The sequence below is a fragment of the Armigeres subalbatus genome, chromosome 2 (assembly GCF_024139115.2).
Source record: "Armigeres subalbatus isolate Guangzhou_Male chromosome 2, GZ_Asu_2, whole genome shotgun sequence".
Lineage (NCBI taxonomy): Eukaryota > Metazoa > Arthropoda > Insecta > Diptera > Culicidae > Armigeres > Armigeres subalbatus.
The window spans coordinates 233,265,257-233,282,732 of record NC_085140.1 but is presented as its reverse complement, the minus strand read 5'-3'; the positions used below and the strand labels follow the sequence as shown (position 1 = coordinate 233,282,732).

The window sequence follows — 17,476 nt, the reverse complement described above, 5'->3', positions numbered from 1 at the left end:
CAAATGCGTAGGATTGCCTTCCAAGTTCTATTCTATTCAGAGCCGACTATGAATGTGCCATGAAGTAAAGCTGACAAGTGAAGAAAGGTGGACTTTACCGAATAAATTCGATTTTTACACTCTGGTCTTGTATCAATATTTATTCATAGGTAAATAAGTCGTGACCACTGTGTAGAACTCAGGAGCCTTTGTGGCAGCGTAATCAGCGAGTTGCGATAATACTTTTGGCAATATTTTGCTGCATATCAGGTAAGTAGATAGTGTTGCCTGAGAGCTTGTGCAATATAAATGTGTTTTGTGGATCAGTTCTTTGTTCTATCTTTAAATTTTTAAACTGTGTTCAAGACATCATGAGTGAATCGAAGAATATTGATATCAAAAAAACGTTTAAAAATCCGTTATTAGAGGGAGTGCGGTGGTCTGAAAAATATTCAAAGCGATTGTCCAGAGTGTGGACGATTTTACCTTTATACTTGAAAAATCTTATTATTACTGCTTCTCTACTTTCGTTTGCTGCAACTCTCAAAGGTACGATGAAACGAAATGTTATACATATTTTTATAATTAAACCAAAGATTTTAAAGTAAGTTAATACATAACATTTTATTAACCTCTGTGGAGGTTTTAACGGTTATGAGGGTATGAGGTAAATGACGTCTGTAAAATAGAATCGTTTTAGATTTTACCTAAAATGCACCATGTAGGTAAAGAGAAATTTTTTGATAAGGTTTTCAAATACTTTAGTTTTTTGTTTTTGGTCATTTGGCTTTTTGCACATAATCAGTTAAATTCGCACATGTATACAAGCTACTAGCGTATATTCACAGACAAACAGATGTAACACTAGAGAAATTACCATCGACAATGACTTCAATGATCAAATTGAATTTGATTAATTGCGCGTTTCACAACTAGAGGCGCTAGCGTCGTAATCCTTCGAGATTACGAGATTACGAGAATACAGATTTTGCATAGTTCTCATACAGTATTGTAAGAATATCCGACAAATATACCGGTGTATTAACTATCTTTACAGGCTTAGCCTTTCACTCACAAATTTACTCGCACACACAGGCTCTTTTCAGCACACATAAGCTGAATCTCACAACAAGATTTAAGTTTTTCTCTGTTCAGTTTTTTCAAACATATACCTACACACACGCATAAATTTACAGACACACAGAGTTATATACAAAGCAGCTTTAAGTGCATTTTATAAATATGAGTACACTAAATCAAATAAATATTTGTATTCTATTTTTGCCAGGTGATTGGATCGTTATCGTGGTGCACCTACTGAAACAATTTGGGGTTGAATACCCTTCAAATTCGGACGATGATTCTGCTCAAACCATCCTTATGCGCTATAATCTGAATGACCTGACGTTCTATATTATAGCAGCTGTACTGGGCTCCTACCTTATCTACTTCGCAATCGGCGGGTTTATCCACGTACGGCAAATTAATCTCGATTGTGTTGAACCATGACCATTGACAACGGTGTGCCTTTCTTTCAGTGGTATTTCTATGTTTGCCGTAGAGATAAAGCTCACGAATGGAAGTGCCAGCCGGAAAAGTTTCTCTCGCCCGAGCTGGAGCTTCACGAGATAATGGTTGGAGCTTCGTCCTTGCTTGTCGTTAGCGTTATATCCGGCGTTATTGCATGTTATGCTATGAATAACGGCAGCATGCTTACTATCTATTACGCATGTAACGAGTACGGATGGCTCTGGTTTTGGCTTCAGTTCGTCGCTATATTTATCTATCAGGTGAGTATGCAATTAACGACTGTCTTTCACAAACGTATACTCTGTGTGTTTTGTATTTCTCATACACTAAGTTTACCGAAAGGCTATATTTTCTTATGTATTCATTTTAGTTAATCGTAGTTAGTTAGCCGTAGTTTAGCGTAGGATTGCTTATCTGTAGATGGGGAGTTCGATTCTCGGTCCGGCCTAGGATGTTTTTGAGTGGGAAACACTCTCGGCTCTCTGGGTATAGACTATCCATTGTACTTGTACATAAGATACATACTCATGCAATGACGGGCATAGAAATGCTTTTAATTAATAATTGAGGATATGCTAAAAGAACTAAGTTGGAAAGCAGGCCAGTTCGAATGCAAGTTCCAGTTCGGATGTAGAGCCATAGAAAAAGAAGAAGAACATGATTTCAATATGAAACACTTAGTGCGAATAGTGATTGACTTTAATATGTAGAGCGATGCTGTGGAATGAAGTAATTTCTATTTCGATCACTAAGGATTTAGGATTTAGCTTAGAGAATAAATAGTAGGAGGTGGTTCGGTTGAGGGCACTTCCACGCTTCTTTTAAAAATTTTTTCATCACTTTCCTGAAACGCTGCTAAATTCGGTTGTGGGCACCTTTATTGGTTCGGTTATGGGCACCCTCTTTTTATTGACAAATCGTTCAATATCACTGAGCTTATCAACAAACATATTAACAAACTTATTTTTATGCATTTTCTTCAAATAATTCAGTCATAATTTATTGTAATAATAAGTTTTATTATTTATTTGTTTTTTTAGGCGCATCTAGCCATTGCATATGCGCTTCTTGGAACTAAGCGTTGACCGATTTACACGCAACAAATTGCATTAGGCGGGGAATTCAGTTGTATTATTTGCCATTTAAAATTGGACCTTTCAGACATTGCCTTTCGAAGTTGTTAGACAAATGATCATTTATTTTCATAGGGATAGGCTGACCATACGTACCGTATTTAACGGGACAGTCCCGTTTTTTAGACCTTATTCTGCTGTCCCGTCATAATCTTAAAAATCCTCAATATGTCCCGTTTTTTCATTGATTTTTCCAAAATAAAAAAAAATCAATATTTTAGGCAGGAATTTAAACCCAAATACAAAGAAAGTGAACGAAACCCATAAAAGAAGTATGAGATGTTATATTATTTGTGCTGATTTTCAAAGAAAGCTATTTATGCCGTTATGTATTTTGCATAAATTGATTTTCTTAAGGTTTTTCACAGCTAATGACAACGGGAGATTTATTCATACAGTTTCATTTCTACTACTTTTGTCTGCTTATTTCGAAGCCATTCAAAATTTGACCAATTTCATCAATGAATCAAACGGAACCGGTCTTAGTAGGCAAGTACATCCTGAGAATCAGGTCAGGCCTCAACGTCAAGAAAATGAAGCACAGGGACAGACATTCTGATTTTATTTTCTTGCGCAGTAGGTAATTCTGTTTTTTTCAAGTCCGCTTTACTACATATTTTTCAATCAATTGATTCTTTTCGAAAAATTAGGAATCATTCGAAGTCTTTCTAAATAATTCTGAATATTTCGAAATCATCTAATGTAAAAAATCGAAGACAATAAAAAAAACATTTAAATCAGTTGAACAAATCGAGTTTGAGGCAGTTTCAAACCGAGGAAAGTTTGTTCGGATTTCGGTCCTCACGTACTTTAAGGTCACTCCTCACGGAATCCAAGTTTCAAAGTGCTCGCGTTTTCGGGGGCACACCACTCGATACGGAAGCAACGCACAATTGTCATTATTATTATTATTTCACGCATGCTGCGTCGCAGCAAAGCTAAATAACCAAGAATGACAGTTGTGCGCCACCTCCGTATCAAGTGGTGTGCCCTCGAAAACGCGAGCACTTTGAAACTTGAATTCCGTGAGTAGTGTCTTTAAGGCTAGTTTACAGATCAGGAGCTTGTCTTCAAGTTTCGCTTCCATATGTGTGGGCGGGATTTATGGGATTCCGTTGTAGGAAGTTAGAATTTCGGCCCGATTCAAAATACAATCCGGCGGAAAATTCCGAGAGTCAGAGCTGTAAACCTGCCTATAAATTAACCGGGATTCGTTTGACTTTTCGCGACGAAATTGCATGAGTTCCGCCCTTTTAGACGCACATAGGAACAAAATCAATGGACAAGATTTCCGATGTGACTTTTAGCGTCATTTTAATTAATTTCGATCAAAAAATACTGTGAATTGGTTAGATATTACATTTAAGCATATGCGCTACCCATATTCATGGAAATAATAAAAAATAAATTTTATTAATGTTCTTTTCTTGTTGTGATTCTTATCCGTAGATCCGTAGAAGGGTTTTAGCACGCAAAATCTATAATCCAACCCAATTGCTCTTTTCACATGTGCATTGATATTTTTTTTGTTATTTTAAATTGTTCAGAATTGGAAAAGTTATTGATATTAGTCAGTAATGAAATCCATGTTAAAGAAAAGATTAAAAATTTCAAAATCCCACAATTTTTTAAAAATATTGGTGCTTTGTTTTTTTCCATGCCCCTTTATTTGTAGTATTTTCCCCCAATTAACTTAACACAAGAGAAGGTTATGGTGGTGAATGATTCTCTCTAAAAAAATCCTCTAACTTTTTACACGGAAAATGAAAATTAAGCCCATACATTTAGAAATTTCCACAGCTCTTGAATTTTCTCGTAAAGTTTTTTGACATGTCCCGTTTTGCTAGTGCGATTGTCCCGTTTTTTCACCGAAATGATCTGGTCAGCCTACATAGGGACCACTCATTGAGAAGAAAAATGCGGAATTAAAATAAAAAATATTTGTTTGCCTGTGATGTATGTGTGCTATTTTTGACCTTTCTTAAGTGTTTGTTTTTGTTACCCTTTTCGATGCATGAGAAAGGCATCATCACTGCTAGGTGGATTAATCTAGGGTTTTTATTGTTTCATGACAATTAAAACTAATAAAATATTCATTTTCTTTGAAACTGGGTGGATTTCATTAGTTATTCTTCATTATTAGCCGGATTTTCAAGGGTACCCACAACCGAACCACAAAACTGAAATGTCCAAAAATTCCAAATTTGCGAAATTGACCACAAAATGTTTCAAATCGATGAAATAAAACCAATTTATTCTCTAGCAGTTAGGTTGTACGTCTAGCTTTACATTGGTGTAAAAATGTAGACATAATACCAACTAGAACTAAAGTTATGGACAAAATTCAAAAGGGTACCCATAATCGAACCTCTTCCCCTAAGGCTTTCGCGACAGAATAATTTCAAATATTGTAACGCATGATCTATACTATACATAATTTCAAATCATTTTTGTCGCAAAAGCCTAACTATTATATGTTTGCTCCATAAACATTTGTTAAAATAAAAAGTAGTATAGTAAAATAGCGACAAATTGAGATGATCGAAATTAATTAATTTGCTTTTTTCGGTGATAATTATACTAAGATGATTAGATGAAAGTAATGAAGATACAGATTCGATTGACATCGAAAGCGAGCGGCAAGTGTGAAAAGAATAGAAACTGAATATTAGCAGAGGGCCATACCTGGGAACAAGAATTGTTGATATCGCTGTTATTCTGCCTAACGTCTAAGAGTTGTGGTTTTCAAGATGTCAAAACTATGTTTTTACCTTACAATTTATTTTGGTTTTACCGCAACAATTTTTACTCTATGAATTAATATGATCGAAACTTTGGTTATATCTGAGCTCGGGTCAAATTTTCAGCAAATTTATTTACACGCAACCGAGATCTAGATCTCCAAATTTAATCATTTTTATGAGAAACGACAAGTGGGCTTTTTATTATGCCGGTCACTGTAAGTCACCTAGGAGCACGCGCGCAGGACATGCGACTTCCGGCTCCGAATCTCCAGGAAATCCAGGAGGAGATCGGCCGGCTGAAAAACAACAAAGCCCCTGGAGTTGACCAACTACCAGGAGAGCTGTTTAAACACGGTGGTGAAGCACTGGCTAGAGCGCTGCATTGGGTGATTACCAAGGTTTGGGAGGATGAGGTTCTGCCGCAGGAGTGGATGGAAGGTGTCGTGTGTCCCATCTACAAAAAGGGCGATAAGCTGGATTGTAGCAACTACCGCGCAATCACATTGCTGAACGCCGCCTACAAGGTACTCTCCCAAATTTTATGCCGTCGACTAACACCAATTGCAAGAGAGTTCGTGGAGCAGTACCAGGCGGGATTTATGGGTGAACGCTCTACCACAGACCAGGTGTTCGCCATACGTCAGGTATTGCAGAAATGCCGCGAATACAACGTGCCCACACATCTATTTATCGACTTCAAAGCCGCATATGATACAATCGATCGGGACCAGCTGTGGCAGCTAATGCACGAAAACGGATTTCCGGATAAACTGATACGGTTGGTCAAGGCGACGATGGATCGGGTGATGTGCGTAGTTCGAGTTTCAGGGCATTCTCGAGTCCCTTCGAAACACGTAGAGGGTTACTGCAAGGTGATAGTCTTTCGTGTCTGCTATTCAACATCGCTTTGGAGGGAGTAATACGAAGGGCAGGGATTGACACGAGTGGTACGATTTTCACGAAGTCCGTCCAGTTATTTGGTTTCGCCGACGACATTGATATCATGGCACGTAACTTTGAGAGGATGGAGGAAGCCTACATCAGACTGAAAAGCGAAGCTAAACGGATTGGACTAGTCATCAGCACGTCGAAGACGAAGTACATGATAGGAAGAGGCTCAAGAGAGGTCAATGTGAGCCACCCACCACGAGTTTCTATCGGTGGTGACGAAATCGAGGTGGTTGAAGAATTCGTGTACTTGGGCTCACTGGTGACCGCCGATAACGATACCAGCAGAGAAATTCGGAGACGCATAGTGGCTGGAAATCGTACGTACTTTGGACTCCGCAAGACGCTTCGATCGAATAGAGTTCGCCGCCGTACCAAACTGACTATCTACAAAACGCTTATAAGACCGGTAGTTCTCTACGGACACGAGACCTGGACGATGCTCGTGGAGGACCAACGCGCACTGGGAGTTTTCGAAAGGAAAGTGTTGCGTACCATCTATGGTGGTGCAGATGGCGGACGGTACATGGAGGAGGCGAATGAACCACGAATTGCATCAGAGGTTGGGAGAACTATCCATCGTTCACACCGCGAAAATCGGAAGACTGCGGTGGGCCGGGCACATAGCCAGAATGTCGGACAGTAATCCGGTGAAAATGGTTCTCGACAACGATCCGACGGGAACAAGAAGGCGAGGTGCACAGCGGGCAAGGTGGATCGATCAGGTGGAGGACGACTTGCGGACCCTCCGCAGACTGCGTGGTTGGCGAAGTGCAGCCATGAACCGAGCTGAATGGAGAAGTCTTTTATGTGCAGCACAGGCCACTCCGGCCTTAGTCTGATGATAAATAAATAAAACACTGTAAGTCCATTTAAGCATGTTTGAATTACATTTCGATAGTTTCCATAGTACGTAAGGAGCTGTCCATAAACCAAATTTTCAATCATATCCTGGACAGTTGACTATAATTTGTTTGTCAGTAAGAATTTGGTCACATTTTACGCAAATGGGTGGATATATTTTTTAATTTTTTTTATTTATATCTTCAGCCCTTGGCTGGCTCGGCAGAGTTGATCTGTTTTTCTAGTAGATAGGGATGCGTTAATTGCGTATTGCTAATTCGTAGTCTGATTAGTATAACGTCCTCTCTGCGATTTTCTGTGATTGCCTCTCTAAAATGGTGTAGTTCTCTTAATTTTTTATTTCTGGTTGATTCCCATTCCAATTACCATCTGTTATTAAAATATCTTTTTATGATGGTTTTGTTTTTCTTGTGATCAACTATTTTTTGCATAATCGTATTAAGCTCGAGGGCTCGTTTGGGTTCAGTTCAGCCTTTTCTTTCCCAGGAATGCCGATGTGGCTTGGGATCCAACAGAAGGTAATGGATGTTCCTTTTTTTCGGTTATGTCATTGTACACTGTGATTATTTCATCTTTGAGGGAAGATTTTATCTTTCTTTTTTCGATAGTTGTTATTACACTCAGAGAGTTATGGGGGTTCTTTTACGTACTACGTTTCCTTCCACAATTACTCTGAAGCCGGTTCTGGAGTCTGTTCTTGATCCGTCAGTGTATAAAGCTGTATGGAATCTGTATTTAGTACACATTCGTACACAGGACTGTATTATCGACACGTATTTGTTTTCTTTTCCATGGTGGAGTAGGTGGTATGTAGAAAGGTTTGCTTGCTGGGATGTTTGTTTCTAGCTTTTCAATGATTCGTTTTGAGTTTTTGTTTTTATGGTGTTTGGTTCAGTAGTAGGTCTTTGATTCCAAAGTTCTTCTGAACTGTGGCTACTGAGTTCTTCTGTTTCGCTGTTTAATGGTTGATGAGCATTGTTGGCTACCTTTGCTGCAAATATCGCTAGTCTTTGTTTCAAAAGATATCTGATGTTTGGGATGCCTGCTTCGGCCTGAATGCTTATTATTGGGCTGGTATGGAATGTATATCGTTAATTTGTTGATAGTTTTCGGTGAAGACTAAACACACACTTTGCATAATTTTGCATAACGTTTCGGCTTTTCAACCATCAGATCTAAAATTTATTAAACACAAAGTTAACAATTTTTATTTAAAGAATACAATACGCTGCATGTTGACGGTTCTGTCGTCACCAATTAGCTTGATGTGGAAAGCCACTGCTATCAGTCTGATCCCCTGGTTTTCGATCCTCTCCAAATTTTCGGTTTTGCTGAAGTTGAAATTATGTCCTTCTTCTAGGAAATGATGTGTAAGACCCGTTTTGCCTCCTTTTTCTTCATGTTTTTCTGGTGCTCGTTGAGTCTTGTGTCCAGCATTCTGCCCGTCTGTCCCACATAGATTTTGACGGCTGAAAAGCAGTAGGCCGACACGTTATGCAAAATTATGCAAAGTGTGTGTTTAGTTTTCACCGAGAAATATCAACAAATTAGCGATATAAAAATTTACGGTGACCCAAACCCTACCAAGTGGTATGGAATGTTCCTATGATGATTTGTAAGGTGCTGTTGTGCAAACTTTCGAACCGTTTGATTACCGGAAGATGTCTGTTGATTGCAATATTTTAGAAAAAAATTATCGAGATTCCTCAGAATTTCCGCGGTAAATTTCTACAGGAAAATCTTAAAAGAAATTCAAAGAAATTCCTCAAAAATCCTATGGAATTTTAATTAAAGACTCAGTAGAAAAATCAGAGGAAACTTGTTACACACTCTCGTTAAATTCTTCCTTGGGTTCCTTTGGTAATTAGCGTTAGGTAATAGCGTTCAAACACCCGAGATCTAGAAAACAAACAAGTCAAAGGCTTATATTGAATCCTATACTTGGTTGGCATGTGTACAAAAATACATACACTCAACCCTCTTTTTACGGCAGTTTTTATGGTTTATGCCCTATTTGATATATTATACCAAATTCCGTTCAAGGTCATACAAGAATTCCCTGAATTATAGGTCTTGAGGTCTACCCGCGTAACCGATGGGCTGTTATCTCCATAAAATGGTTCATGCTCCATATGATCTATTAAACCAAACTCAATATGCCTTAAGAAGCCGTTCCTTTCCTGGTCATCCAAGAATTCCCCAGACTCCTCAGCCACGGATTCATCCCAAATATGTCCTCCGAGTATTTGTCTTTCACTTGCGTCTTGAATGTAGGCATATGAGATGTTCTAAGATCTCCAAATTGTCCTGGAGTTTGAATCAAATGGTCTGCCGAATCAACCAAGGCTTTCATGATGTCCCCAGCAGCGGTATCAACCCAATTATGTCCTACGAGTGTTTGTCTTTCACTTGCGTCTCAAATGTAGGCATATGAGTTGTTCTAAGATCTCCAAATTGTCTTGGAGTTTGAATCAAATGGTCTACCGAATCAACCAAGGCTTCCATGATGTTTCCAGCCACGTTAACCACCCATTTATGTCCTCCAAGTATTTGTCTTTTGCTTGCGTGTTAAATCCAATCATATGAGTTGTTCTAAGATCTCCAAATCGTCCAGGAGTTTGAATGAAATATTATGCCGAATCAACCAATGCTTCCATAATGTCCATAGCAGCGATATCAACCCAATTATGTCCTCCGAGTATTTTTCTTTCATTTGCGTCTCAAATCCAGACATATGAGATGTAGTAAGAACTCCAAATCCTCCTGGAGTTTGAATCAAATGGTCTGCCGAATCAACCGAGGCTTCCATGATGTCCCCAGCAGCGGTATCAACCCAATTATGTCCTACGAGTATTTGTCTTTCACTTACGTCTCAAATGTAGGCTTATGAGTTGTTCTAAGATCTCCAAATTGTCTTGGAGTTTGAATCAAATGGTCTACCGAATCAACCAAGGCTTCCATGATGTTTCCAGCCACGTTAACCACCCATTTATGTCCTCCAAGTATTTGTCTTTTGCTTGCGTGTTAAATCCAATCATATGAGTTGTTCTAAGATCTCCAAATCGTCCAGGAGTTTGAATCAAATATTCTGCCGAATCAACCAATGCTTCCATAATGTCCATAGCAGCGATATCAACCCAATTATGTCCTCCGAGTATTTTTCTTTCATTTGCGTCTCAAATCCAGACATATGAGATGTAGTAAGAACTCCAAATCCTCCTGGAGTTTGAATCAAATGGTCTGCCGAATCAACCGAGGCTTCCATGATGTCCCCAGCCGCGGTAATAACCCAATTATATCCTCCCAGTATTTATCTTTCACTTGCGTCTCAAATCCAGACATATGAAATGTAGTAAGATCTCCAAATCGTCCTGGAGTTTGACTGAAATGGTCTGCAGAATCAACCAAGGCTTTCATGATGTCCCCAGCAGCGATACCCAATTATGTGCTCCGAGTATTGGTTTTTCACTTGGGTCTCAAATCCAGACACAAGAGATGTATTAAAATCTCCAAATCGTCCTGGAGTTTGAATCAAATGGACTGCCGAATCAACCAAGGCTTCCATGATGTCCATAGCTGCGGTAATAGCCCAATTATGTCCTCCGAGTATTATATGAGTATATGAGATGTAGTAAGATCTCCAAATCGTCCTGGAGTTTCAATGAAATGGTCTGCCGAATCAACCAAGGCTTTCATGATGTCCCCATCAGTGGTATCAACCCAATTATATGCTCCGAATATTTGTCTTTCACTTGCGTCTCAAATCTAGACATATGAGATGTAGTAAGATCTCCAAATCGACCTGGAGTTTGAATCAAATGGTCTGCCGAATCAACCAAGGCTTCCATGATGTCCATAGCTGCGGTAATAACCCAATTATGTCCTCCGAAAATTTGTCTTTCACTTGCGTCTCAAATCCAGACATATGAAATGTAGTAAGATCTCCAAATCGTCCTGGAGTTTCAATGAAATGGTCTCCCGAATCAACCAAGGCTTTCATGATTTCCCCAGCAGCGGTATCAACTCAATTATGTGCTCCAAGTATTTGTCTTTCACTTGGGTCTCAAATTCAGACACATGAGATGTAGTAAAATCTACAAAGCAAGACCATGCTGAGGGTGGCTGGGTTCGAATCCCGGTGCCGGTCTAGGCAATTTTCGGATTGGAAATTGTCTCGACTTCCCTGGGCATACAAGTATCATCGTGTTAGCCTCATGATATACGAATGCTGAAATGGAACTTGGCTTAGAAACCTCGCAGTTAATAACTGTGGTAGTGCTTAATGAACACTAAGCTGCGAGGCGGCTCTGTCCCAGTGTGGGGATGTAATGCCAATAAGAAGAAGAAGAAAAAGACTTCGGTAAAATCAGCCTAAAACTAAAATGTTTGTAGGGATGGTTGTAGCAATTTGATTGTGACTAAATTCGGTGAATTTATATGGGCCATGCCCTTTTTGATCCAAAGAACCAAAGTGAATACGGCTTCAACTATTGTTCCATTGCAGATCATCCATGAATATCATCCATCCCTGAAATAAAAGGCTGCTATCTCTTTAAAAAAAATGCTCATACCAGTTTTGATCCATAGGATTAAATTGGATACCTTTTCAACTATTGTTCCATTCCAGGTAATTTAAGAAAGTCATGGAGTACAGGTCTTTAGGTCTTCAGGATTATTATTTTTAAATGGTTCATCCCATTTTGATCCATAGATCCATATTAGATACGCATTCAACAATTATTCCATTCCAGGTCATCGAAGAAATCTCTGAAGTCTAGACTTCGTGGCTGGGTACATATTGGAAGCCTTGATTGATTCGGTAGACCATTTCATTCAATCTCTAGAACAATTGGGAGATCTTACAACATGTTACATGTCAGAATTTGAGACGCAATTCGCAAACTATCCAAATTCCAGGATAAATTTGGAGATCTTACAACACCTCATATGCCTTGATTTGAGACGAGTGAAAGACAAACACTCGGGGAATATAATTGAGTTGATGTCGCAAGTGAAGAAATCATGGAAGCCTCGGTTGATTTGGTAGACCACTTGATTCAAACTCCAGATAATTTAAAGATCTTACAACATCTTACATGCTAAAAGTTATGACTCAAGTGAAAGGCTAATACTCAGAAGACAAAATTGGGTTGACACCGCGGGTGGGTACATCGTGAAAGCCTTGTTTGATTCAGCAGATTTGATTGAAACTCCAGAACAATTTGGAGATTTTGAAACATATCATATGTCTGGATTTGATACGTAAGTGAAAGATAAATAATCGGAGGACATAATTGGATTGATACCGCGACGGGGGCACCATGGAAGCGTTGGTTGATTCATTACACCATTTGATTCAAACTCCAGGACAATTTGGAGAGCTTACAACACCTCATATGTTTTGTTTTGAGACGCAAGTAAAAGACAAATACTCAGAGAACATAATTAAGTTGAAAGCACGGCTTAGGACATCATGAAGGCTTTGGTTGATTCGATAGACCATTTGATTTAAACTCCAGGACAATTTGGAGATCTTAGAATATCTAATATACCTGTATTTAAGACGTTAGTAAAAGACCAACACTCAGAAAACAAAATTTAGTTAACACCGCGGCTCTGGACATCGTGGAAGCCTTGGTTGATTATGTAGACCACTTGATTCAAACTCCAGGACAATTTGGAGATCTTAAAACATCTAATATATCTGTACTTGAGACGCAAGTGAAAGATAAATACTCGGAAGGCATGATTGGGATGATACCGCGGCTGAGGACATCATGCAAGCCTCAGTAGATTCGGTAGACCATTTGATTCAAACTTCAGGACAATTTGGAGATCTTACTACATCTCATATGTCGGGATTTGAGACGCAAGTGAAAGAAAAATACTCGGAGGACATAATTGGGTTGATACCGCAGCTATGGACATCATGGAAGCCTTGGTTGATTCGGCAGACCATTTGATTCAAACTCCAGGACGATTTGGAGATCTTACTACATCTCATATGTCTTGTTTTGAGACGCAAGTGAAAGACAAATCCTCGGAGGACATAATTGAGTTGATACCACGGCTTGGGACATCATGAAGGCTTTGGTTGATTCGGTAGACCATTTGATTCAAACTCCAGGACAATTTGGAGATCTTATAACATCTCATATGCCTGGATTTGGAGAGATCTTACAATACCTCATGCAAGACGCAAGTGAATGTATTTGAAAGTATCCTCACGATCAATAAATTAAGTGAAATACTAGAAATTTTAGCAAAAATTCTTTTTACGTCACATTCGTTTTACGTCCCCCCAATAAGTGACGTAAAAAGAGGGTTGAGTGTATGAGAGAGTTGGTTCTGAAAATGTATTGCTAGAGATCGGCTGGTACCTGGTGCTGGGAATTTGGTTTCATCAGTACCCCCTAACTGGTTCTTCGTAGCTTAGTAGGGAAAACACCTGTCTTGCGAACTGGGGTCGTGGGATCAAACCCCACCGAAGGGGCGGTTACCCTCCAATACCTTTTCCGAACTAAATCTATCACATGTTGTACATATGCATAATCAAGTTTCAGACATACTGCTTCTGCCTTATAAGCAGGAGGTCGTGGGTTTAATTCCAGGCTCGTCCCTTTCCTACTTTGTATTTCTATCTTAGTTCTTTCTGTGTTTCAACCAAAACGATTCCTACTGTTGTACCTTTCCACATAATTCCAAAACCTCCCGTGGCACCTATGAGGGGTCGTAGAGTTCTCTGCATCTTTCCTAAGTAGGTGTCCAACTAACCATCCTTCCCCTTCCTCAGCATTCAGCCAGGACAGATCTCGACTATTGAAGAGTGCATTGCTTCCATCCAAGAGATAGTGATTAGACCCAAACAGGGAATCAATTTTTCGTCGATGCGCATACGAAACAAACGACAAAAGAGAACCAACGACAAAGCTTTGTTTTTGTCGGAGATAATAATGACAAAGGTCCGAAAAATTTCGTCCACGACAAAAAAAGAAGACAATTTTGTTGCTTACTTTTCATTCCGTTATTATGCATTCTCTCTAGAGCAAATTCCGGTTTTATGCTATGGTAGATTTTACTTTCATGGAAATATTCGAGAATCTAACGCTGATTACAAAAATAGCCTCATATTCTTGGAAATATCAGAGCATGCAAGGCAAATGATTCTTGTCATATTGTGTTCAGGTTCTGACAAAGGCTTGTTGCAAGGTGCGTTGTCAGTAACAAACTCTGTTGATGACAAAGGGTATATCGTTAGGCGTTGCTCGGATATTGATTCCCTGGTCCCAAATCAATATCTGTGGTAACTAATAAAAGTGATGCTATTCTCATACTATTGTCTTGGCTTGTACCACCTACGAGTTTGTGCAAATTGCTCAATACTAATGCTAAGTCTTTAAATATTTGGAAAAAAATTCAAAATGTCTTCACGAAATAAATGTCTTCGCAGATATTCAAATGTTCTCGAATTGAAGACATGTCTGTAAATCTGGAATCGCTGGTTGGCATATGCAAGCTGTGGAGTATCGCGCTTTGGACAACCGAAGAAACGCGCAACGCAAACACACAAGCTTCCAAACACTAACAAATCACCTACGCCCGGTGGCACACGTTCAAAATGAATGGATTCTGTAGCGTAACGTAGATGAATAGTATTTGGTCTTCGCGTAAATGTAATTATTTAGCATTTTTTATATTCATGCCCGTTTTCTTTTTTCGACTTCCCTCCCTGGGCATAAAAGTATCATCGTGTTAGCCTCATGCATAATGCAGGTAACTTGGCTTAGAAACCTCGCAGTAAATACCTGTGGAAATACTTAATGAACACTAAGCTGCGAGGCGGCTCTGTCCCAGTGGGTGGTGTAATGCCAATAAGAAGAAGAAGAAGAAGAAGAAAATACGAATAGAGTAATAATCCAGAACCACCATCTCAGGAGAAATTATAGCACCATTGCAATTTTCAAACCTTTAGTATAGAAAGTTCACATGCATGGGCAAGGTTTACAGAAATCGCTCTCAATAGATAAAGAACAACGATGAAAGAGATGCAAAAATCTCTTCGAATCATTACAAGTCAACAAAAACAAGTTTATCGCTCTTGTATGCAAGCGAAAAACAAAAACAAAATCAGATAGGCAGCCCCCATCGTGAACGTATGATAAAACGCTTCGTTCTCGCTCGGTTTCTGGTAAGATCATTTTTTTTCGCTAAGCTTTGCAAATAAAGTTGAAAAGTACCATCAGAATCGGTTTCCCTTGCAATTGGAGTTTTTTTTTTTAAATAATCTATCGTGGTGTAGAGTCCCCGAATCAATTCATTATCGTAACAGATTGCGAAAAACGTTACATTTTTATAGTACAAAAGCATACAAACAACCTATCATAACTACAAACATATTCTTTTTACTGGGTGCCAACATCGATCATCTGAATTTATCTGATTTGTTTTCAATTCATGACTTCCGGAGTAAAAACTACACCGCTGCACACAATTCTATGACTTCTTCCAAAAGATATTTTAGTTACTAGATAAAGATTGTCGCTTCGGTTCCCTTTGTTCTGCTGTCCGAAACATGTGTGGTACATACCTGTCAAATCGTATGGATTTTCCTTCTTTGACATTTAGCTCCCCTATCCTCGCCAGCAAAAGATGTTCCGGACAGCGACGACAGCGACAATCTTTATCTAGTAACTAAAATATCTTTTCTTCTTCCGTATCAAATGATCCCGTTCTGCTGTAAAAATCACGGGACTGACACTTGTATCCCTCCACCACAGCTTGTTTCGTAGTCAACATTGAAAATTCCGCACTGACAGCCATAAGGATAATCGCGGGAAGAAAAAAGACAGGTGTGATCCACACTGACATTTCCATAAACTAAAAGCAGAAGAAAAGAGACTGCATCTACACTACGAAAACACAATCAAAACATCAGACCCCCGGTAAAAATGCCCACAACAGAGCACAAGCAGCATTGATACATAACTACAGCAGCAAACTATGCTCACCATTGCAAAGGAAATGTGTGAGTTTGGGGAGCTTAAATTACTTCCGGTATATATATGTACCTCATATGAAGAGTCAATTTTAAAAATAAAATAAAATAAAATACCTATATGTTTCTTGGCAGTTTTATTGATCAATACCAAAAACTACAGTTGTCCACTTCTAAGAGATTTTTCTAATTGATTTTATATTGCTTTTATCATTGTTTGTGAATATCAATTTGACTAATCATGTGTGACTTTTCCTAGGACTACACAACGTACTGGGTCCATCGGATATTCCACTGGCCATGGCTATATAAAAACTTCCACAAACTGCATCACACCTACAAGCAGCCAACGGCTTTCTCCGTAACGGCAAGCCATCCGGTGGAGATTATTTTCACTCAACTTGTAATGCTCATTCCGATTGTCACTGTTCCTGTCCACTGGGGTATGACACAGTATCGAATGTGTCGCCAGCTTTAGTTTCGGTTCAATTGATCTTTCTCTCTGTCTCGTAACTTTTTCAGCACCGTTCTACATCGTTGTGGTTTATGCTTACTGCCATGGGATTTTGAGCCATTCCGGTGTTAATTTCAAGTCCTTCTGGTGGCAACCATGGCAGCCGGACACCATCTTCCATGACAATCATCATCAGTACTTCCACGTCAACTTCGGTTTTAATATTTACTATTGGGACATTCTGCACGGGACGTATCGCCAAAAAGATCGGGTCTACTCGGAAAATATTTTCTATGGACGAGGGAAAAAGCTGGACGAAGTGTCAAGGGAAGTGCTGCAGACAGACATCATAGAGAGAAATCTGGAAAATCCACAGGCATATCGGAACAACTTACATCGCTACAAACTGAACCAAAAGGACTTGAATCGGCTTGGTGGAAGCGATGGAATCAAACCCAGATAGATGGAAGCGCTTCGACCCACCTGGTAGTGAAATTGTTGCGTTTATTTTATTATGCTGCATAGGCATAAGATAATATCGAAATGTATTTTGAATGCTAATAAACGAATAAAAAAAAAATTGTTCTGTGATAATTATTCTTCCGCATTTGGGCAGGATTTTTCAAAAAAACTCATTTGTGTTTTCAATGGTATTCATTAATTTGGAAATACCTTCTTGTTCTATTTTCTTATATTAATTCTTAATTCTAAATCCGTTTTCTTCCTTTTTGTAAATCCATAGAATGCGTTTTGCATTTTTGCTGTCGTAAAATTTACCTTCACATTATACTTAGATAAATTAGTTATTATGTTTGATGAATTGTAAAAT

At 39.0% G+C, this 17,476-nt stretch overlaps 1 protein-coding gene across 1 annotated transcript; it reads left to right on the top strand.

Moving 5' to 3' along the window:
* The first annotated feature begins 293 nt into the window (after positions 1-293).
* Positions 294-17,184, top strand: LOC134216016 (lathosterol oxidase-like). The gene is made up of 5 exons (XM_062695056.1): positions 294-528; positions 1,268-1,452; positions 1,518-1,769; positions 16,453-16,636; positions 16,716-17,184. Exons 1-5 carry the CDS (start codon positions 351-353, stop codon positions 17,108-17,110), a joined length of 1,194 nt encoding a protein of 397 aa, XP_062551040.1. The 5' UTR covers positions 294-350; the 3' UTR covers positions 17,111-17,184.
* Positions 17,185-17,476: the final 292 nt, after the last annotated feature.

Excerpts from the sequence above, each read along its gene's own strand:
- LOC134216016 (XM_062695056.1), top strand. The coding sequence starts at position 351 with ATGAGTGAATCGAAGAATATTGATATCAAAAAAACGTTTAAAAATCCG. Across the intron at positions 529-1,267 it reads GTTTGCTGCAACTCTCAAAG|GTGATTGGATCGTTATCGTG; the intron begins GTACGATGAAAC and ends TATTTTTGCCAG. Across the intron at positions 1,453-1,517 it reads CAATCGGCGGGTTTATCCAC|TGGTATTTCTATGTTTGCCG; the intron begins GTACGGCAAATT and ends CCTTTCTTTCAG.